Genomic DNA, 23,584 nt, shown 5'->3' on the forward strand with positions numbered 1-23,584 from the left:
ATGCTTATTTTACAGCTCTAATTATCACGTATGTATTTTAACGACTTTTTGCATGAACAAAACGCATAGCATTTTATAACGAAAAATCCCAGCTATCCGTGGCGGGATTCGAACCCGGGTCGCTCGGGTGTTAGTTCAATGCTCTAATTACTGAGCTATACAGGCAAATCGATGACGCAGTTGTCAGAGATTAGCTTTTAATGTACAGATTCTGCTAAGCGACTGTAACAATTCATTATAATATTTTCCGAGATTTTTGGTCAAAAATTAGGCAGCCATATTAAACGTAGCGATTATCTTGCTAAAAAGAGTTGTGGAACTTAATGGTATGCAACATGTGAATTAAAAACCTGCAGTAATGAATATTTGAGAAAATATATAATGCATGCACTTTTTTCTTACAAAATAAGTTTTAAGAGTTGCGTTTTGGGAAGGCTAAGCTTTTGGTATGTGGTTTTCCGTGTTGGATATTTACCCATGCTTTTTAGGCCATACCAAATTGATAGTTCTTCGGAATTTTTTTTTTCTCAATTTTGATTTTTTTCAGAGGCGGGTAGCTTTTTTCAGTTATGATTATACATGAAATTAACATTTCTTTAAGAAAAACACTGAACTTAAACATTTACAGTGTGACTAACACAGTAGATAGCTTTTCTATATTTTTTTAAAGACTACATGAATAGTTTTGCAAATAAATTCTTGCTAAAACTCACTGAATCACTTTGTTTTTATTTTGTATTTATAATTACTAAGGGATGAGTGTCTTATTTTTAATTTTGATTGTTCTACATTAATCTGAAGGCGTGTCCATTTAACGGCAGAGGATGTGGAATATTTAAGACAAAACGGCTTTTTTACATATCCTACCCATTTCAGCTAATTTCAAGTACATTTCAATACTTATATCCCATTTGTATATAAATAGTAGCATATATTTTAGTAGGCAATCTTGAATTAAGAGAAATATTTCTGAGCCAACTTCACTTTTTAGGATCCCTTGATCCAGTGATGATTTCCTTCAAATTTCAGTCTTGTCATATTTCACACCATCTTGACATGTACTGAAGATTTCTATTTCCCGTCCCACTTGAAGAGGTTCATGAGAAAAAGTCATTTAAAGGTGACCCAGCGCCCCAATCTGGATAAAACTAGGAGAGGACCTTAAAATATTGCTACAGACAAATATGATTAAAATCCACCAGGCAGTCCCGGAGACAATTCATAAGGCAGCTAGGCATCTATTTAAATAAAGTTCATGCTGACAATGCACCTGCTTTGTATCTTTATTTCTTTTGATCAAATTGTTTAAAGTCATACTGAAGGCGAAACTAATTCGCCTTTATTGTACATTTTGAAGATTTAGTGCAAAGCTTTATGAAACTCTACTCTTTAATTTGATATCAAGGTCAAGTAAATAAAGTGAACACGTACTTTTCAGTCAGGACGATTTTAGTAGATTTTATATGTATGTTATAAGGAAATAATGGCAAAAAGATCTTAGGTAGTCCTAGTTTTATAAACACCCAACATAACGGTTCATTTATGCAATTACTGACTGGAGGGGATTATGAAAGCATTGTGATCATAGATCAAGCAGCTAATAATCCTTTGGTAAACAATTTAGAAAAACGGCGTTAAACCCAAAACAAACTAACCGCATCCATGCAAATATGTATCATGCTGTTTCAATCGGGCCTTAGTCTCTAACAGAAGTGTGAAATAGTATTTTGTTTTTCTGAAGGTAAATATCTTTTCTCCATTAGGTATTTTAGCTAATTTGCATAAAATGAACCTATGCTTAAACAGACATTTAAAACTGAATTACTTGATTAAAAAATTGTAAAAAATAAACTGGTGATTTTTTGAGCTGCATCATATGGAAATAGAGTGTAAATACTTAATTGAAGGAGGAATATGTTTGTAACATACATGTACTTTACAAATGTTACATTACCATTCCTGTAATCTTGTTTTATTGTATCATTATTTTCTTAGAAAATAATATAGGAACACTCAGTTATCAAGCTATTAGATATTTCACAAAATAGTACAGTTCCATACTTCTCAAGCATTGAGATTTTTCCCATAACGGCGCTTTTAAATACGTTACCACTATATTTTGTTATATATAGATGAATATGTAAGAAGAAATATCATTGTTATCAATGTCTTGTATTTCATGGTTTCATTATTGTTGTCAGTAATTACATTTTGCATCGATTATGTATTTTTATGTATTTATTCTGTATATAATAAATATGTACATATCCATTTATACATCCATACACCGATACTCTTTCCTTTGTGTAATAGTGAAGCGTATATATGCAGTTATTTACGTGAGAAATAAAGCATTTTGCTTTAATATTTCAGAAACACATTATATTAAGAAATTTGTGCGCTCATTAATAAAATATTCACTGTTGAAAAGCAGCACTAAACAAAAATAAAAAAAAAACAAACAAGATGAAATATTGACAGGTAGTTTTAGGTTTAACTTATGAATTTGCAAAAACATGTCAAGAGTGTGAACAATATTTGTTTGAAAAGTAAAACCAAAACTGTTAAGAAAACAAATATTTAATACTATTCAAAACTTCTAGGAAGATACTGAATGCCTTCTGAACGACACTTGAAAGTTGCTGTAAACATTTTTTTTTCATAAAAATTGTAATAACATTTTTAAGAAGATCCTTTGGAAGCAAAAAACAAACAAACAAGCAAATAAATAGCAGACTCAGCTGGAGCAAGTCTGTTTATGAGAGGTTATGAAGTGTGAAATACCCCTTAAGACCTCTAGCACCGGAATAATGGTTTAATAAACATGATCCAAAAGGACCTGAAAATCCAGTTTAAACAAATCGGTATGACATTTTGATAATTAAGGCTTCAATTTCTTATAAAATATCTTTTAAAAACAGCAATGGTGGTGGTATGTTCGGCTTGCTTCGTGTAGTCTTCCTTATACCATAGACATGTCGGTTTACTGTCTATTTTTTGTAAGCCAAGGGGCGTGCTGGTCAACGAGCGATAAAAAACTTTAAATTAACGTATTTGTGTAGAGAATCTCCAAAGATTTTATTTCGTTTTTGATGGTTTAATGTCTATTGATCTCAGCTTTCGAAAGGTCACGGTTTTTCATATTGGAGCAAGGTTTTCTGCTCGAATATGGACAGCGCAATGGTCACGACATATCTTCCAATTAAGATCAGATAGTCCTGGGTCAGTAACTTGAATACTTTAGTAAATGATATAATATATTTATATATAGTTGTTCTTTCCAAAAATAAAAGGTTGCCATGGAAAAAGTGAGATTATATATAGTTCAAAAGAGGTTTTCCATGGGAACATTTTTGTTATTTTGAAAGAGTTGGTCCTGCCGAACAATTTCGTACCTATGAAAAAAATTCTAAGAGGAGAGGGGGCGGGGGGGGGGGGGGGGGGGGAGCGGTGCATGGTAGACACTTTTGTCCTCCGTCCTATTAATAATCAACACGTTACTGCACATTTGGCCCAGTTGTTCAAAACTTTTGTTAGATATTTACCGATGATATTTTTATTAAATAGTTGTAGGCTCGTTAATCATTTCGTTAAATTTTGCTGTTAATCTGTTCGGTTGTTCAGAATTTTTAACAATAAATTTTTTTGTTAAATTAGCGCAGCTTCGTTAAATATTTCGTTAAATCTTTTTCGTTAAAAAAATCTGTTGTTGGTGAAATGTTAGTAAAATAATTCTGTTAAACTCTGGAGGTACTTTAAAATTTTCGTTAAGACTTAACGAAGAAATTCAAGATGGCTACCATGTCAAGATATTTCCCATTTAATTTCAAAACTTGTGTATTTAACAACATTTCTTTGAAACACAGGCCTGAAACTTGTTTTGAGAGATTTCATCAACAGTTCTGATGATTTCATGTCATATCATTTAGTTTTGAAGGACTGACAACACCAAAATCTTCAAGCATGCTATGTATAGCTAGTACAGTATAGCAGGCCTGTGTAAAATAAAACTGATATAAGATAAGCGAAATTTTACTACGGGTATAGCATTTATAAAACAATATTCAATAAACAAATATATTTAATCGTTATACATCCTGACCTCGCTGAATATGATTGAAATGCCAAATAGTTTATTGGAAAAACCTGTAATGCAGAATTTGAGAAATGCAGGAGATATCCCTTCTCATTAGTTCAGAAATACATGTTGGTCTCCACTTCCTTTGCATTTATTTGCAATCGTAACACAACCGCAAAAAATAACAACAAATTTTGAAGTTGCTTACAACAATAAGAATATGACAAAGGAAAATCGATAGGCAAATACACAGTGCCTAACAATCAACTGTCCATTTTTTTTATATAAATCTCTTCTAAAATTCAAGTGCATACTTTTCTTTATTTACGAAATTATTTCGATTTTTTCTGCTTACAACATATCAAAATAAAAAAGTGAATGAGGCCCTGACAAGAATGACGAAAGAAATTTGATCCTGTGCAATTTTCCACCATCTAAAATGTTCTTTATTCTGTATAAAACTAACCCAGATGTGTACTATGTACCTTTATTTCTCTTGCTACTACTAATGAAAAACATATATCTAAGTAGGAAACATGCTCGATTCATGTGCTGTATGTATAAAGGGAGGTAACAAAAATTGTTACTTATTGCAATTAAATACCAACATTTAGAAGTATTAAAATATCTAAAGTGCCAATAAGTTTTTAAAGTATATATTTTGAACATGTACCTATAGTATTTATATAAATTTGTATTAAAAACTCTTTAAATTGCCAAAATAGATACAGTATATTAAAACTAGAATGTGTCTGTAGGACACAGGGTGTGCCCCCACTGGTACAGTTGTCACAAATAAGGGGAAATAATTCAAATGTTTGCATTCTTAATTGGGTATAGCCTCAAAACAAAATTATGAAAAGGATTTATTTTTCTATACCATATACTGTTTGAGCTATGAGCATCACAAACAAAAAATCCACTATTTTTGCTATTTCAAGGGCCATAACTCCTTAATAAACACTAAGATTCTCTGGAAGAATGCCATGTGTGCAAAGTCACATTATGATAAAGACTCAGGCAAGATTTCATGAATTTACATTAAATACTTTTTGAGTTAGGCACATAATTAGGTGAAAATGTGCATTTTTTGACTATTTCAAGGCCATAACTTTAAAAATAGGGGGAGTAATGCTCGCCACACCCCACCTCGTTGTAATTTGATTTAAGCGAAATCTAATATAGTGACCAATCAATTTTCTTTTTGTTTTAGATTAGGTAGACATTACCAAAGGTATGTGCAGAGTTTGATTAAATTCTATTACGTGAATCTCGATAAAATAGCAGAAGTACCAACTTAAAATTGACAAAAATATGCAAAATAGCCCTTGAGTCTGCTGAACAAGTATTCCTTTCTCTACAAAATCATTTTTTTTTTATTTCTCTGAGCATGTTTTAAACAGATATATTGTTTTCCGTTATAAAAATGCTTAGATATCAAATTGATGCTGATTATTGTACTTTACTGAAATATATTTTAGGATTATAGAAATTTTGAAAAATGTTAAAAATAGCACCATATATAGGGGCAAATTAAACTGAAACAAAGCTGGTGACCTAGTATTTTTATTTCATTTTTCAATACATCATTACATGATCTTTTAATACAAAACATATCATCAAAATCTATTATTGTGAAAAATAAAAACGAAACTGTAGCGAGCGTCCTTAAATGTTGAGTGTCAAGCAAGGGAGTTACCAGTACTTTTCCAACATCTTTGGTATAACACAACAGAGACACACAAAACCATGGTGTTCAATTAGGGCCAGCGCCTACTCCCAATGAGCATGAAGCGAGAAGCTACGAAGGAAAGATAGCGAAGCGTGACAGTACAATGGCAAAGCGCAACTGTACAATTGTGATAACACGACAGTATGAAGGCGAAGCGCAACAGTATGATGGCAAATTGCAACAGTACGATGGTGACAGCCCGTCATACTGTTGTTCTATGCCATCGTACTATCATACTTCATCATCAGTGTCATGCTTTGCCATCGCACTGTCGTGTTTCACCATTGTAGTATCACCATTGTACTGTCGCATTTCGCCATCGTACTGTCATGCATAGCCATTATATTGCCGTGCTTCACCATCGTAATACTGCACTTTGCCATTGTTCTGTCACACTTATCAATCGTACTGTTACGCTTCACCATCATACTGTCATACTTCGCCATCGTACAATTTTGTCTTTGCGCTCACAGGGAGCAGGCGCTTGCCCTAACGGAACACCTTACATAACCATTGAGCCATTGAGGCAGTATATCTCCTGTAACTGTTTATTTAATATTCTTAATTTTGATGGCTATTTTGGAAGTATTAAGTGGTTGTTTAAAGCAGGTGACTGCTTCAGACAAGTTGAAATAAGAATGTGACGTCAGTTTGGGGTTAGCTGATTAGCTGCTTAAGAAAGGTGGCAGCTTAAAAGGTGGTCATTAAGGCCGGTTCAACTGTAGTCACTTTCAAAATAAATGTTTAGTATCTGTACCTACTTAGTGGTAAGTGTTATGAAGAGAGTTAGAGGTTATAACACGCTAAATAGTTTTTGTTCTTTATTCTTTATAAAATTGACCTATTTCCAATATCCGCAGCGCTCATCAGGACCCATTTTAAATGTCTGTAAACTACATTTTCGTGAAGAATATTGTCAGTGCTAAATAAAAATCGAAAGAAAAGTGGGGGTCATATATGATGCAAGAAAAATATTTTCAGTCAAACACACAAACTTCAAAATCAGCTAAAAAATGAGATGATGAGAACCCAAATTGGTGTTGTATGATCTAAGTTTCCATGAACAATTTTGTCATGTTGTTGTTTCATTATGAACATGCTACCTACATGTCCAGCATAGATCTGTTATGTGATTTTAGCAAATAAATTGCCAGTAAAAGGGACATACTATTCAGTATTGTTTCTCCAGATGTAGACCTTGACAGTGAATAACTATTCTAAGTTTTAAATAAAAAGCTTGAATAGGTCTATTAACACTTACAGAGATACTTGATGTATCAAAAACTTTGTAAAGTCAGCTAAAAATGCTACATTTTCATAGCAGTAAATATTCAAGTCACACATGTATGTGATAAGTATGGTTTAAGGTTATGCATTGTTGTTTATTACATATTTTCTAACAGCATTTTCAAAAACATACACTATTACAGTGTACTGTATGCCAATGTTACCTTTTTTCACGAGTTCGCTTTGTTGTGCGTCTGCAGGCCAGATTTTCTCAATCCCTGGGGAATTATTTTTTGATGTAAAATAAAAGGGCTATACATTCTATTTTAAGGTTTTTATTAGTCAGTCAATAGCTAAAAATATTTCTTCGCCCTTCGCTCGCTCCTGATTTTCTCAAAAACCCCCAAAAAATATTTAAATTATTTTTTTGCTCGCCGCCTCCATTTTTTCAGAAAAAATCCGATGAACAACTTTTCAATTTGGTGTGGCCTAAGATGTTAATAATATGGTTACTTTATTCATTCAGAATATTTTTGAACTCAAATGCTGCCTCCAGAAATCCTGCATAAGCATAACCATGATAACTATAGTTATTATTACATTTTAAACACCAACTCCCCACAACTGCAAATCAAAGCTTGTGTTTTTTAAATTAAAGTCATGATGTAAAATTAAAATTGCTGTTATATGTCTTCTTAGATATATATAAAATAGATTGTACTTTTTCATGACTACCATGTGAATTAACTTATGGTATCACACCTAATATCTGATAATCATTCTAACAAATGCTTACTTTTTTCAGTCTAAATGTCTGATGATTTTGATTTACCCAGACATCTCTGTTACAGCTATAAGTTGGACTTGGAAATGAATTTAGGCTGCTAATATACATCATCATGCATTCTAACAACATATTTTTTGATAATACAGAATTTAAATAGTTTGTTAAACACATTTTGTGCAGTCAAGGGCCTTTAACATATAAATCATTGTTATTTTATAAATCATAAAAAGAGAAGCTATGAAATATTACACTAACAAAGATCATGACATGCAAAGTAATGGGGACAGAATAGTTGAAAAGGAGAAAGCAGATAAAATATTTCTAAAGCTAGAAATTAGTTAGTTGCTGGATAGTAGTTTAAAATTGTTTAAATTTAACTATAAAACATAGAGAAATCTTTATTTTTGTTTAATCACAGATGCTGCTTCCTTGACATGTCACAGGCTAGTCCACTGTCAAAGTATCTAACTAGTACCTGCTTGGATTTGAAGTTTTCCACAAACATTACAGTGACTGTTGATATTAGTTGCATGTACTGCATGCAAATGATTTAGTGAAAGGAAAATTAAGTTGGACTTTTTAGTTATTTTTCTGTCCAAACACATTTATACATTACATCTAGGTATAATACACCAAAAGAATTTGATTTTACATATGTGTAGGAGAATGTAATGAATGGTGGAGTAAGTAAAATGCTGTCAGGTGCCACATTTACACAAATATATAGTTTACTTACTGAATAAGACTAGGGCTGATCTATATAGTTTCCAAATAATGCAGCAGGATTTGAGAATCTGATAAATATATATTTTAAAAGGGCACATATTTCCAGTTTCACTGTGAGTCTGTTGTTCACTGGAAAAAAAGTAATAGGAAAGCAGAAAATAAAAATTCAAACACTTGGACAAGGAGTTTTTCATCTATTTTTTTGTACAGTTCTATCTTTTATCTTTTCACTTTGTACCTTTGAATGATATAATACAGAAATGCCAAATCCTTATGTCTTTGTAAAAAAAAAAAGTTTGATATTGTGTACATAATTTGTTAGATAAATAATAATTCTGTTAAAAATTTTATGGTCACATATTATTAAATCAGCCGCATTTTAGCAGAAGAATTAAGCTATATTACATTTTCATATTTCGTCATCTGGGGGTCAAAAACTAGGTCACCAGGTCAAATCAAAGGAAAAGCTTGTTAACACTTTAAAGGTCACAATTTTGGTCCAATCTTAATGAAACTTAGTCAGAATGTTACCCTCAATAAAATCTTGGATGAGGTTGATAGGTCATATGGGATTAAAAACTAGGTCACCAGGTCAAATCAAAGGAAAAGCTTGTATACACCCTAAAGGTCACAATTTTGACCCGATCTTAATGAAACTTGGTCAGAATATTACTCTCAATAGAAACTTGGACGAGTTTTGTATTGGGTTTTCTGAGGTCAAAAACTAGGTCACCAGGTCAAATCAAAGGAAAAGCTTGTTAACATTCTAGAGGTCACAATTTTGGCCAAATCTTAATGAAATTTGGTCAGAATGTTATCCTCAATAAAATCTTGGATGAGTTTGATAGGTCATATGGGATTAAAAACTAGGTCACCAGGTCAAATCAAAGGAAAAGCTTGTTAACACCCTAAAGGTCACAATTTTGACCCGATCTTAATGAAACTTGGTCAGAATATTACTCTCAATAAAAGCTTGGACGAGTTTGGTATTGGGTTATCTAGGGTTAAAAACTAGGTCACTCGATCAAATCAAAGGAAAAGCTTGTTAACATTCTAGAGGTCACAATTTTAGCTTCTTAATGAAACTTGGTCAGAATGTTATCCTCAATAAAATCATGGACAATTTTGATATTGGACTATCTGGAGTTAAAAACTAGGTCACCGGGCCAAATCAAAAGAAAAGCTTGTTAACACTGTAGAGGCCACATTTATGACTGGGTCTTCATGAATCTTGGTCAGAATAATAATCTTGATGGTCTCAAAGAATTAGTTTGAATGTGGGTTATGTAGGATCAAAAACTAGGTCACCAGGTCAAATCAAAAGAAATGCTTTTTGACACTTTAGAGGCCACATTTATGACCATATCTTAATGAAACCTGGTCAGAATGTTGATATTAATGATCTATAGGTCACGTTTAAATCTGGGTTAGATGAAATCAAAAACTAGGTCACTAGGTCAAATCAAAGGAAAAGCTTGTTAACACTCTAGAGGCCACATTTAGAATGTAAATCTTAATGATCTTTATCAACTTTGAATCTGGGTCATGTGGGGTCAGAAACTAAGGCAGCGGGTCAAATCAAAGGGTCACCCCTAACCCCCTTTTAACCCCCTTTTAATTGATATGCACTTGATATCAATGTGAAGTCATCTATAAATGACTTTCTAGAAATTAATAAGCTGAAAATTGATTCTCTCATTGTAAATAGACAAGATTGCAAGATTTAACCTGAAGTAACTTCATTTGAGAAATCTAAATACATCGAACTGAAGTTCCTATTTTCATGTAACAGACTGTTATTGAGGCACTTAAATTGTTTTTTTTAATGTAGCTGAAGTTTTAGGTAATGCTAAAAATATATTTTGCTGGAAATACTAATTAAAACATGATACTAAATGCCATCTGTGGAAAATACTCATATTAAGTTCTGGATTATGTGAATGGTGGTAATGTTTTGTTGTGGCATATATAGCAGCAAAAGGTCATATCTGTCTACAAAATGGTACTTAATGTAGCTTAATTTGCAACATTTTTTCTTAAAAAAATGTGTAACAAATATACTTTTTATTGTTGGGATAAGATTTCAATCTTATAAGCTGGCTTCATAGTATATAGATATGTCTGTAATTTAAATGTTTGACCTAATCATACTGGTCACTTACATATTGAGGTTAAATACATTTACTTTTTTTTCTTTGTAGACGATACATTTGCATTTTTAGCAAATTTCCATAAGAGCTGTTTAATGTAGTATGGAACAAGCTTTATTAATTTTTGGTATAAATGTATAGCCTCAAACCTCTGGAAACACTTAGGGCGTCAAGTCTCATGTAAGATCTAAAGTGTTCATGCAGGACAAATTTGATATGAATATTTCTAAGCATTCTTATTTTTATTTAGCATAAAACTCTGCCTGAAAATGAGACAGAGTTTCACATGTAAATCACAGGCACCTATCTTTAGGGTCTGAGTGCTACAATTTTGGACCATGCACATTTAATCAATTGTACCAAGAGCTTTAAAAAATAATTTTATATATACTTCTTTGATTGTATCTAATGACCTTTACCTTTTTCACTTTTAATATATTCTGTTCAAAGACCTTATTAATTTAGGGAAGTAATTCTGGTTTAAATTGCTAGACTAAAGTATATCTTCTAAAGTGAGTGATTATTAAATAACAGAGCCAAATTTCTATGTACAAATTGTAAAATGCATGTTTAATTTATTTTTACATCCTTTTTTTATTATCACCTCTGTTTAAAACTTGGTTTTTAAAGCTGTATATTTTTATTAATTTCAATAAAAGTCTTTTTAAAACAGTCTTTATCAACCATTTCATGATCAACAAAAGGGAGATAGTTATATGAGCCGCACCATGGTAAAACCAACATAGTGCGTTTGCATCCAGCATTGATCCAGACCAGACTGCGCAGATGCTGCTCGCTTTCAAAGCCTGTTGCAATTAGAGAAAATGGTAGCGAATAGCAAACCCACACTGTTGGTTTTTAAGTCGCCATATGACCTAAAATTGTGTCGGTGCGACGTTAAACCCAATCAAAAAAAATGTTGGTTTTCCCATGGCGCGGCTGATATATTTAGGAACATAAACTACTGCTTTACATTTAGTTTTAAAAGCAAATCTCTGTCATTCTTGAAATAATTGTTTCTATATTCCTAAATAATATTTGAGAAGTACAAGTGGTCAGAGATAACAGCTTCCACACGACACAAATCAAATTGACTGTCTAAATAAAAGAAAATAACAAAAGATATACCCCGAGGTGGGGTCTAAAAATCAAAAGGGAGTTAATCCAGTCAGTACTTCTTTTGACATTTCTTGGCAGATGTTATGTAGTTTTACATAAAATTGGAAGAATAACAAAAGTGCTTGGATAATAACCTTGATATAACTTGCAGAATTATACCTGAACGTGGATGTATTGCAAATAACTAGGAAATATTGCGTTATGAAGTGGAAAAACTATGGAGAATAACTAAAGGTTACATTCTACCAATTAAATTCCTTATTTATTTCATATTAATAACAAAACATTCAGACCTCATTTTTAGCACTTTAGAGCATCTCCATTATATGAAAACCATATATGGTCATTTAGTTTAACATGTTTTCTTATCAAAAATAGAAAATTATTGACATGTTATGTTGTATATAAGAAAAATAATCTGTTCTGAGAAACATCACCCTCTAAAAATGCCCCCATGAAAACAGCCGTTTAGCAATTACGCGTAGGTAGACATTTTTCGCAAAGATTAAAACTTATTCCAGGAAATTTACAATGAAAATGGTCTAGATCTATTCTCAATACAATAAGCAATAAACATAAGCCAAAAATTTAACTGTCACCTCCTCATGTCACTCATTATACCAGATTTCATCCATAGCATGGAGCTACATTTTGAACTACTTCACATGTAACAATGAGTAGTCACTTCCGGTTTGGTGTAATCCGTCCTTAAAGGAATTTTTTTCATACTCAAAATGTGTTATTTTTTCTTCAATTGTACAAGTAACCTAAATGCATGGAAAAAATACCAGTTTCAGTTTGATACAATCAATTTTCAAGGTTTTACGGCTTTTTCAGTAATGTATGCTAGCGCGCCAAATTTCCTGGAAAAAAAGCTGTTGCGACATCATTTTTGATCACTTTTCCTTGCTTAGGCTTATTTTTGCCATATTTTATTAAGTTTTACCATAAACTGCACTCAAATCACACACTGTTACTGTAAAATATACCCAAACTAACCCCTGACACCTAAAATTTACCAATATTTAGTCAATAAATATGCATTTTTTGAAAAAAAAAAATGCACCCAAAACAGTGATATTGAAATATGTTTAGCTTTTCTTCTTTTTCTCTGCTAAATTGCACTGAAATTGTCATATTCTATCATAATCTGGCCAAACTAGCCTATTTACAGACACATTTAAACAAGTTTCATTTTTTACCCCTGCACAACTTCTAGGTTAAATTCTACCAATCCAATTCCTTATTTATTTCATATTAATAGCAAAACATTCAGACCTCATTTTCAGAACTTTAGAGCATTTCAATGATATGAAAACCATATATGGTCATTTAGTATCTCATGTTTTCTTATCAAAAATAGAAAACTATTGACATGTTATGTGGTATATAAGAAAAATAATCTGTTCTGAGACACATCACCCTCTAAAAATGCCCCCGTGAAAACAGCTATTTATCAATTACGCGTAGGTAGACATTTTTCGCAAAGAATAAAACTTATTCCAGGAAATTTACAATGAAAATGGTCTAGATCTATTCTCAATACAATAAGCAATAAACATAAGCCAACAATTTAACTGTTACCTCCTCATGTCACCAGATTTCATCCATAGCATGGAACTACATTTTGGACTACTTCACATGTAACACTTAGTAGTCACTTCCGGTTTGGTGTAATCCGTCCAAAAGAGAAGGTAGCGAAAACGTGTGACAAAATATAAAAGATTACTGGCACTTTACATGGTGTTGACTTGTTGTTTTGTATTTTGAACTAGAACAACAATCAACTAAATGTGCTGTCGTCAGTAAAATCTACAAAAACAAGTGTCAGTGACTAGTTAAATGAAAGAGGGACTGCTTACAAATTATATGCAAGAAAACAGGAATATGGACAACATGAAAAGCTACTCAAAAGGTAACACAATTTTTGGTATTGAAGCATATTATACGCCCGAAGGGACGTATTGTGTAATGACGCCGATGTCCGTCCGTCCATTAGCAATTTCGTGTCCGCTCAGTAACTCTTGAACCCCTTGAAGGATTTCAAAGAAACTTGACACAAATGTTCACCACACAGAGACAACGTGCAGAGCGCTTGTTCCGGATGACTAGCTTTAAGGTCAAGGTCACACTTATAGGTCAATGGTCATATGAGTGTGTTTCGTGTCCGCTCTGTAACTCTTTAACTGCTTGAAGGATTTCAAAGAAACTTGGCACAAATGTTCACCAGACTAAGACGACGTGCAGAGCGCTTGTTTCGGATGACTAGCTTCAAGGTCAAGGTCACACGTAGGAGTGAAAAGTCATATATGACTTTGCTGTGTCCGCTCTGCAACTCTTGAACTGCTTGAAGGATTTCAAAGAAACTTGGCACAAATAATCACCACACTGAAACGACGTGCAGAGTGCTTGTTTCGGATGGCTAGCTTCAAGGTCAAGGTCACACTTAGGGGTCAAAAGTCATATATCATATATGACTTTGCTTTGTGTATATTGCTCTGCATTGCAGTGCTCTTGTTTTTATTTGGCAGATCCCTTTTTTGTTCTCTTACAATATTTTTTTTGTATTACTTCCCTTTTGTATCTATAAATAGCTTATTTTGAAACTTTTTTATTATTGGCCGTAGGAAAAACCGAGACCACTTTTCTGTGGCGCCAATTTTTAGATGTATTTTGACGTAACTTTACCTGGTAAGAATTTTATTGTGGACTTAGAATATTTTTGGGATTTCTTCTTTTTGTTGTTCCTGTCCTTTGGGCTTCAACAGTCAAGTTCTTTAAATTTTGCTCCCATCCTCTGGTGTAACCTTTCGGGCGTATATTGCCCCGCTTGGCGGCGCTCTTATTTCAGTGTTATAAGAGGAAGTGTAAAAAGTAGTGTATTATTGGAGATGATGTCCTTGTAAATTTTTTTATGATTCGTTAAAATTTTTAACGATTCGTTAAATGATTTAAAGCATTGTTAGCTAACGAAAATTTTAACAGCACTTTCAATAACTGAAAACTTAACATTTCGTTTGCTAACGCAATAAACAAAATTTAACGACCGTTAACTTAACGATTTGTTAAATTTAACAAAAGTTTTGAACAACTGGGCCATTATCGCATAAAATTTATTTGAAGACATATACAATGTATAAGAATTTTGTGACAAGGTTCCTCCAATCAAGCAGGGAATTTGGCATAAAATGGAATTAAACTGAATGCACAAGATTTAACCCTATTCAAAATACAGTAGCTCCGTTACATATTGAATTATTTAAAACATCAGAAAGTGGTGACAAAAACATTATTTTACAACATGTGTTGTAAAGCTTAAGTTTATATGTGCCAAGGATACTTTCAATTGCAAAGTTAAAATATTTTAATGGACACGAGAGGAACTGCACTTTTGGCTGTTTATGTTTTAAATTTACTCTCGAGCAGCATACAAACAACATGTAAAAGTAAAATCAATCTTTAAGGCACGTTTATGGTCTGGAACATTTGCAATTTAAAATGCAACTGTTGAGGACAAAACAAAAACCAGAGTGCCGAGATGATGGCTCACCACTTTGTAAACAGAAAAGCTATTTTTTTTTTGAGAGAGAGTTAAAAACTTCTTTTACACTATTGGAAATGATAAGAACGACGTTTTGTGGTAAATCGCGTATTTCAATGTTGCAAAAAGAAGATAAATATCACGGGGACAGTGTAACAAAAATTGTAAATCCAACAGTAAAGTGAGAATACATAAGAAAATGTTAACAACATCTACTGCAAATATTATTAATTCAAGCTAGAACTACAACATATCTACATATCTGGTAAGATTACTGTAAATTGTTAATGGAATTGTTAAAATGATATCTACCTCAAATGAGGCCTCTCTCATAAATTGTGCCGCAAACGGCTCCGAGGGTATTGTGAAGATCCAGCGGACATCTCGATCCATTATTCTATCACCACAGTTCTTTCGTAACCATTCCATCGCTTTATTGCGGAAGTAATGTATTGCAGCAGCAAAAACGTCCAATGCTTTCATTTTCCTTCCATTCTCGTCGACAAGTTCATCTTTCGATGTCACCTATAATTAAGACGTAATAAAATCAGGTTAACTTCTAAGTAGGTTATTATTTGATAATTTCAAATGAGATGTTTAAAACACTGTCGTTTCCAATAAGAAATAATAAAAGTTTATTGACTTACATATCTGTGCTATTTAAATTATAGCCTATAAATCGCTACTGAAACGGGGACTGAGCGAAAAATTAATTTCGATAATGATTATTAATATCTAAACATTCAAACAATTTGATGGAATACTTTTCATGTCAATTTATCATGTATGTTTTCGTTACTTGCATTAACTTGCTGTGGAATACTTTCATCCGTTCCACTTCACTTGTCAGTTATGCAGTTCATGTTAACACAGAATGATCTGGGACAGATGTAGGCGATAGAATATATCTTGTATTAAACTTTGTAATGAGGTTCTGATGAACGTGTTACTGTAAAGTTGTCAAAAACATCCAAGGTATTCATGTTGAACAAAACAATAATCCACTAGTGCACAATCTTTCGAAGAAGTATAATCATTTTTGCAAGCATTGCGACCGTTTCTGATGCACTTACTGCTGTCTATCAAAATCCCAGTAAACAATCACCATAAGTATAAGATGTAAAATCAGTAACATCTCTATCCGGAAGTAACCCTCCCAAAACAAAATCTAAAATTTCTAATTCGGCACATATTATTAACAAGCTATCATTTCGGTAAGTATATAATATATTATATACTAGTAAAAAAGACTGTCATGAATTTCTTTGACATCTACTTACCTAGATGTTTCAGAAGGTAAGTAACATACATGTGTGTAAAACTTAGTATTCAACATTTTATCCTTAAAACAACACCATTTATACCATCAGTATTATCATCAATTACATCCATGTCATAATATAAACCAAGTTTTTGCTTTACGGAGAAACCAACACTACCCAATCCTGTTCTGGCATCATTTCCATACCACAAATAACCAGACATATCTATACAACTATCATGAGTTAAATGAGTTTTGTCTACCCAAAGATATCACTATTCAAAACTTAGGTCATTCCTCTCCGAAATAAAAATTGTAAATTTCTCTATGTACACTCAAACGGTTAGTGTTCCACCCACTCCTCATCCTCAAATTTTTTTTTTTTAAAAATGGGCCAATCTCCAGGGTGGATATGTCTGAACGGATTATATCAGGACGTTCATCGACGTTCTTTTGTATTCGCTTTATTTCTGTCTTCATACGTTTGTAGAGAAACTGTGCGAGCATATCCAACAGTTTCTTTTTCTCAAGCTCTGATTCAAGATGATCAATTCCACCAGTCTAAGATAAATTAGTATTAACACTTTTTATTTCTTCAACAATACTGTCAAGCTTATTCAAAGTTATACCAAGTCCATTACTAATTGGAGTTTAATTATAATCAGTATTAGCATACTGTTTAGCTGGTGTATCACCATACATTGTTCTACGAGCCTGAGCTATAACATCGTCAGTACAATAGTCTTTCTCACTCTGTACACAAACATTATTATTCTTAACTTTTGAGGACAGTTCTCACCATATTTCTGCCACTGTGGATTTTCTTCCTCCAAAAGTTTTTCACTACTAGCTGTTTTCTTTCGGCTCATTCAAAACTTCAATTAAACCTGTGTGGGGGCATAATTATTGTATCAACATAGTCTTTAACATCCGTATCAAACGTGAAAATATATTCCTAGAAACACTTGTTCAACCAATAGAAAATCATCCCAAAACCGGCTACATAAAAAACTGCTTCAAAGTCCACCAAAACAGTTTTTGGCTACATGCTGCCTGCATAAGTGTCCAAAAAGTTGACTTACGCTGTCTTCACCAAATAATGTCCATAATTCCATGAAAAATTCTTCAATTCAACCAAAACTTTCTCGTATTCCTAAGAAATTACTACTCCCGCACGATAATTTAAACGAATATATATAATAAATATATAATAATATATATGTTTATATTATTGTTTGATTGTTATGCTTCTCATGCATCATTGAAAAGGTTGTCAAAAATACAAGTTAATTGCATTTTTAATACTGAAACGTTTTAATGAAGAAATATCTTAATTATCAAACACGTTATCGTTTGAGCTATCGTTCAGGGTTTGTTCATCTTATGTTTAGCAAAGACATAGTTTAAAGTGAAGAGAAATATTTATTATGTGAAAAGAAATGATATTAAGAATAATCGCATTAAGGCAATAAAAATAATCAACAAGAATGTGTTACAGAGTTCGAACGTCCACGTGGACATTTTTTTTTTTTATAAAAAATCATTTTTAAAATGTGCTTAAATTGATATATATACACATGTATTTTACTTTATTATATGAAAGGTAGGTAATCTCACGTCAAAAAAGAAAGTGTTACCTTGATCATTGAACATGACAAAATGGCTTGCAATGGTGAATTTTTATGCCAAGTTATTTGAATGTACACCAATTCATAACAAAGTTACATACCGAACAACAAATACAAAACATTTCTTTGACCTTGGAACAAGGTTATATACTTACAGGAAAGCAAGTACTCAAGTACTTATTGGCATACAGGGGAGTTGGAGAAGATGATTTTACACTGGAAAAAAATAAGGAGGTTGCGTCAATTTAACGAGTACAGGAATATGAGCAACATGAAACAAAGCTTGCAAATAGGGGTGAAATTTTCGGAAGGGGAACATTCATGCAGTGGTTGTACATACGTATCCTAACAACAATTAAGAGTCAGTTCATTTAATAGCAATTTACCTCTGTTATTTTAGTTTTGTCTCTGGAAAACTGTAACAGAAGTTACCTGTATAACTAAAGACAGACTTTGGTTAATTTCATAGGGCCATATCTCCCGAAAACTGCTACCGTAACGGTACATATACCAGGACTATATGTGCAAGTTCGCTTTGTAGTGGATTAAAAAATAATATCCAACCTCCTTAGGAGTGGTTGGCAAAATGTATAAAATAATCTATGAAGAAGTTTAAGATCCATTTGAAGCGCAGAACGCAAGCAAACAAACAGACTCAATTTGACAGTGTCTGTTCATGAGATGTAATAAAATGTGCAAAAGCCGTAACAGCCTCTAACATCGGCTTAAGCGGGATTAACTCGGAGACAAATTGAATGAACTCAATGGTCTAAAAGGATAAAAAATATATAAAAAAAACCGCTGAATCCAGTAGTCTGGCTCCCTGTTTGCATTGTTATCTTTTATAAATACTGCAACCATTTTATATGTAAATCTTAAATCTTTATAATAGCACACACCTATCTGATGTCTAAACCTTAGTTCGGAGCCTGGGGCAAAAAAATGTTCAGAAGATAAAACCTGCGGGAAGTATTTCTACTGTTACAGTTAATGAATAAATATATATGAGTAATATGACAGAGTAAACATAGGGACCAAGCTAGTCTATGAATTCAAGTACTGGCAGTTTTTTAGAGCCGCAGCAAGGCACTTTAAGATTGCTCTTGTGATAATTAATTAAACCTATAGGAAGATCTTTTGGAAGCATAGAATGTAACCAAGAACAATAAAAGCAGACTCGGTTTGAGCGAATCTGTCCGCGTCCTTCACATCCCCTAACATTAGCTTAAGGTGGGGTGCGCCTAATTTGACGTTATTGTGTTTCATTTCGAAATTTTGATAAATATAAAATTCAGCGTATTCCTCATAAACTGTGTATTTTATTTTTGATATTTCCGGAACCTTTTTTCTCTGCAAACCTTCAAAAACGACAATTGACGTCCATTTCTGATGAACCGCGATTTCACGTCCATCAGACGATTTTTGTAAATCGTTCTGTTCATTCTACAAAACTTGATTTGTTTGCTACTCATCACATTTTCATTTAAAAATGTCTTTAAAATTGTGTATAAGTTATTTACATTAAAGTCGATATTAACGTAAAGGTGACATCAGAGCGACAAATCCGACGTTGAGTTTCCAATAAAAATTTTGCTTTAATCTTGTCGCATGTAAAACCCAAACGATAGAATTTGAGAAAAAAAACTAACATGATGATGATTTTTTTATTTTCTATCGATTGAAGGAATAAAATTGGGGTCACCGACTTCATTTTCGCGTAAAATTACATTACGCTACCCCTACCCCCAACTCACAAGATAGTAATGAGTAGTAGTTTCCAGTTTCTCCTCTTTTCTTACCATAAATCTACTATTTTATTTTTCTTAGTTCAAATAAATAAAAATACTAAACTCTGCTACCTGCGGCGAAATCATTTCAATGTAGAACTGAGATTTTAATGTTTAGATTATATTCAATATTAGAAAATGCGACAAAATCGACACCGCATTACCGTTATTCTGAAATACATTACTCTACCCCTATCCCAGATAAAAATAAGTAATTCAATGGATTTTCTGATGTCTTGTTATAACAAAAACACATTTTGAGTTCTATCAAACTGTGCAATGATTTCATTCAACAGTAAGATTGGAATGATTTATTTCACAAGTTAACGGTAATATAAGAACTTGAATTATCTCAACCTTTAACAATTACTAGTACAAGTACAGAATCCCATCACAGGTCGCTATTACCATGACCTATTATCTTGAGCGTAAAACTGGATACATAAAGAAATGAAATTCTTTGCATGTAATAGCATATAGACAAACAAATAGAATACAACTTTAGAACATTAAAAAAAGTCCTAAGGTAATTTATATCATCATGTTTGAATAAACTTTATCAAGTTATTTAACTTTACTACAAATTTTACGTTTGGGAAATATTGAAAATTATTTTCGACTAAAATAATTTATTTTATTTTCGAGAAACAACGGCGTCGTTCTCGTTACTATGCAATTTCTACTTGTTCCACTTTTCGACTTGTTTCGGTAGTTTTATTGGCCCGTTAAACTGGGTACCAGTTATGCGACAAGTACATCGTATAGCCGTATAAAAGCGAAAATCTGAGCTATCTGCTCAGTTAACTCGTTTAAACTTGACAGCCAACACTAACTTTGGTCAAAGGAAAAAGTTGTCGTATCGCTATTATCGGAATAGGAATATTGTCGAGGATAGCACCAGCAGTTCCTAATAATGCCACGTGGATGTGGGAGGAGAGCACCGGCAGGGCGTATGCAAGCCCAATTACTGGACAACGTTCGCAACCGGCAGAAACCTCGGTTGCTTGAGGCTCGGCAAAGTCATGAAGGTGCATTACAACAACAGGCCACTTAAATGAGGAATAATCGTCGCCAGGCGAATAATGCTTACAATCGCAGGAACCTCAGCTACCTGAGGTCCAGGCAGATGCATTGCCGCCAGAGAACCCTCCACAGAGGAATGACTAGCCATACCAGCCAGACGCCAACCTAAGAACGGATACGGGTCAAAAGAGGGTTGCTGAAGCGCTGGACAAATTGGTTGACGAACGATTAGTTTAGAATGCCGGTGTGTTAAGTACTATTGATTTTAGCAAACTTTACAAGATTCAGAAATTTTATCTAGAAATGTTAATAATTGTCCACAAAATCGTTGGGGGTGTGGCGATACCAATTCGTTTAGTGTTCCATTTTCTTCAAATGTAGATAATCAAGTCAGTACCAATACGCGTATCAGCATGGTCCGATCGACCGATAACGATTTAGTTGCACATGTCACCGCTTCTTTAAAGCAACAGATTTGAAAAGGGGAATATGTCAATTTATCTTTGTTATTTAAGGTCGCCATAGAAATATCTGAGTTCTGTTCAGGAACAGTGTTTCGCTTAAATGTTGAATGTCACATTGTAACGGCCCCTAAAGAATGTAGGACAAAATTTTGAGCATCGAGAAATGGACAAATGCATTTATTACCTATATGTCTATTTATTTGTCAACTCATGCTGACAAGGTTTATGAAACGTTACACTATATGTTTAACATAAGGGAATGCGCTCTTCAGACTTGTGCCCCTTTTCGCTTGGCGAACATACGACGAACAATTTTGCTTGCGCCAAGCTATTACTCCGGGCCAATATACATGTCATGACTATAACAAAGGTCAATGCAATTTGTTTAACTGTAAAGGACTTCGGACACTATCATGTCCTTCTAACCTACATTTTGAATGCAAAATTCTCATTAAAGGCAAAGCAATTCTCCTATATAAGTGACCCCCATAAAAGCCAGACACTTTAATCCCCAATAAACAGGATCATGTCTGCCTGTAGACTTGACATGTAGTCCATGTCAGAGGATCATAAATTTTATTGATATGTAAAGACAATTGATTATTTCTAGTGCTTGATTTTATTAGAAATTAAAGAAGCGCTGAGTTGCTTTTTCAATAAATGAAAAAAATATGTGGACCTTCATGATAAAATCCAGCAATAAACAGATATCATTGTTCAAAATACACATGATATATTTATACATGAATTATTCATTATTTTTAAAAAAAGTGCCTGAATGCATTTTCTTTATTTATTTATTCTTTTTATAAAAATCAAGCAATAATGAGATATAATTGTTTATAAAGCTTGATTAATTGAAAAATAAATTTGTTGTTGTATTTTATCACTTTGTTTGTCTAGTCCCAATTTAATCAGGCTTTTTTAAACTCGTTATAAAAGTGAAAACTGGTTTGCTATAAAGGTTAAAAATATCACATGCAATCAATGTACTGCACAGGAGCTATACAGTAGCTTAATATGATAAACAGAAGCAAGTCTATCAATTGTCCAGTCTTGTATATTGGCTCTTACCGTCAATACGCAGACCAGAAGTTACTCAAAAAAATCAAAGAAATTTTGGGAAAGTCAAAGTCAACATTAAAGAAAATTCAGTCCCTAATTGGCAGCTTGAATTTTTTGCTGTAGAGCTATACCTGTAGACAATTTATTCGCCGTTGGTTAACGCTACTTGTGGCTTATCCAAGTCTTTCCATCATATCAGGATTAAGAAGAAAATTCGGCTAGACTTGCGCATGCGGCTATTGTTTTTAAGAAAAATTCAGTGGAGTCTCAGTTTTCCATGACCATTTTTGGGTGTCTAATGAGGACGTTCAACTATTTTCTGATAGTGCAGGGGGACATAACTTTGGTTTTGGTATTTTCTTTCAAGGTCATTGTTCTCATGCAAAATGGTCCGATTCATGGCATGCTGTTGGTATAACTTCAGATATAAAATTACGAGAGTTATTTCCTATATTAGTTGCATTTTTTTATTCGGGGCGACGAATAAATATATAATAAATAATTTGTCACCAAAGTCAGACGCAGTTATATGCCTTGTCAGGGTGTTTACTCTATGCTGTTTAAAGTTGAACATTCTATTAAAAGCTTCGCATGTACCTGGTCATCAAAATGAAATCTGTGACCTCTTTTTTCGTTTTTCAGTTGAACAGGTTCAGGGAGCTGGCTCCAGGGGCAGATCCGGACCCATGACCGATTCCAAACTTTCTATGGAACATATTCAACGTAGAGCTAGGCAACTTCTCCGGTCAGGAATAGCATTTAACTCTAATGCAACTTACAACACTGCTGTTAACGCAAAAATAAATTTTAAAAAAATTCGTTCTTACGTCTTACGGGTTGTTGATACAAGTCCCAATCTCGGTTCATGGCATTGTTTTATTTGTATCATATTACTTCGAGAAAGGCCTATCTCCGAAATTAATTTCAACCTATGTTGCGGGTATTAATTTTTACCACAAACTTAACGGATTCTATGACTCTATGTCGTATATTTGT

General features: G+C 33.1%; 1 protein-coding gene across 1 annotated transcript in view; it reads right to left on the reverse strand.

The window, feature by feature from the left end:
- LOC128554889 (heat shock 70 kDa protein 12A-like) overlaps window positions 1–23,584 on the reverse strand; it is a 66,128-nt gene that overhangs the window by 22,056 nt on the left and 20,488 nt on the right. The window contains exon 3 of the mRNA XM_053536221.1: window positions 15,673–15,885. Coding sequence (XP_053392196.1) covers window positions 15,673–15,885 — 213 coding nt within the window. The remainder of the gene's footprint in view (window positions 1–15,672; window positions 15,886–23,584) is intronic.

The sequence above is a fragment of the Mercenaria mercenaria genome, unplaced genomic scaffold (assembly GCF_021730395.1).
Source record: "Mercenaria mercenaria strain notata unplaced genomic scaffold, MADL_Memer_1 contig_842, whole genome shotgun sequence".
Taxonomy (NCBI): Eukaryota; Metazoa; Mollusca; class Bivalvia; order Venerida; family Veneridae; genus Mercenaria; species Mercenaria mercenaria.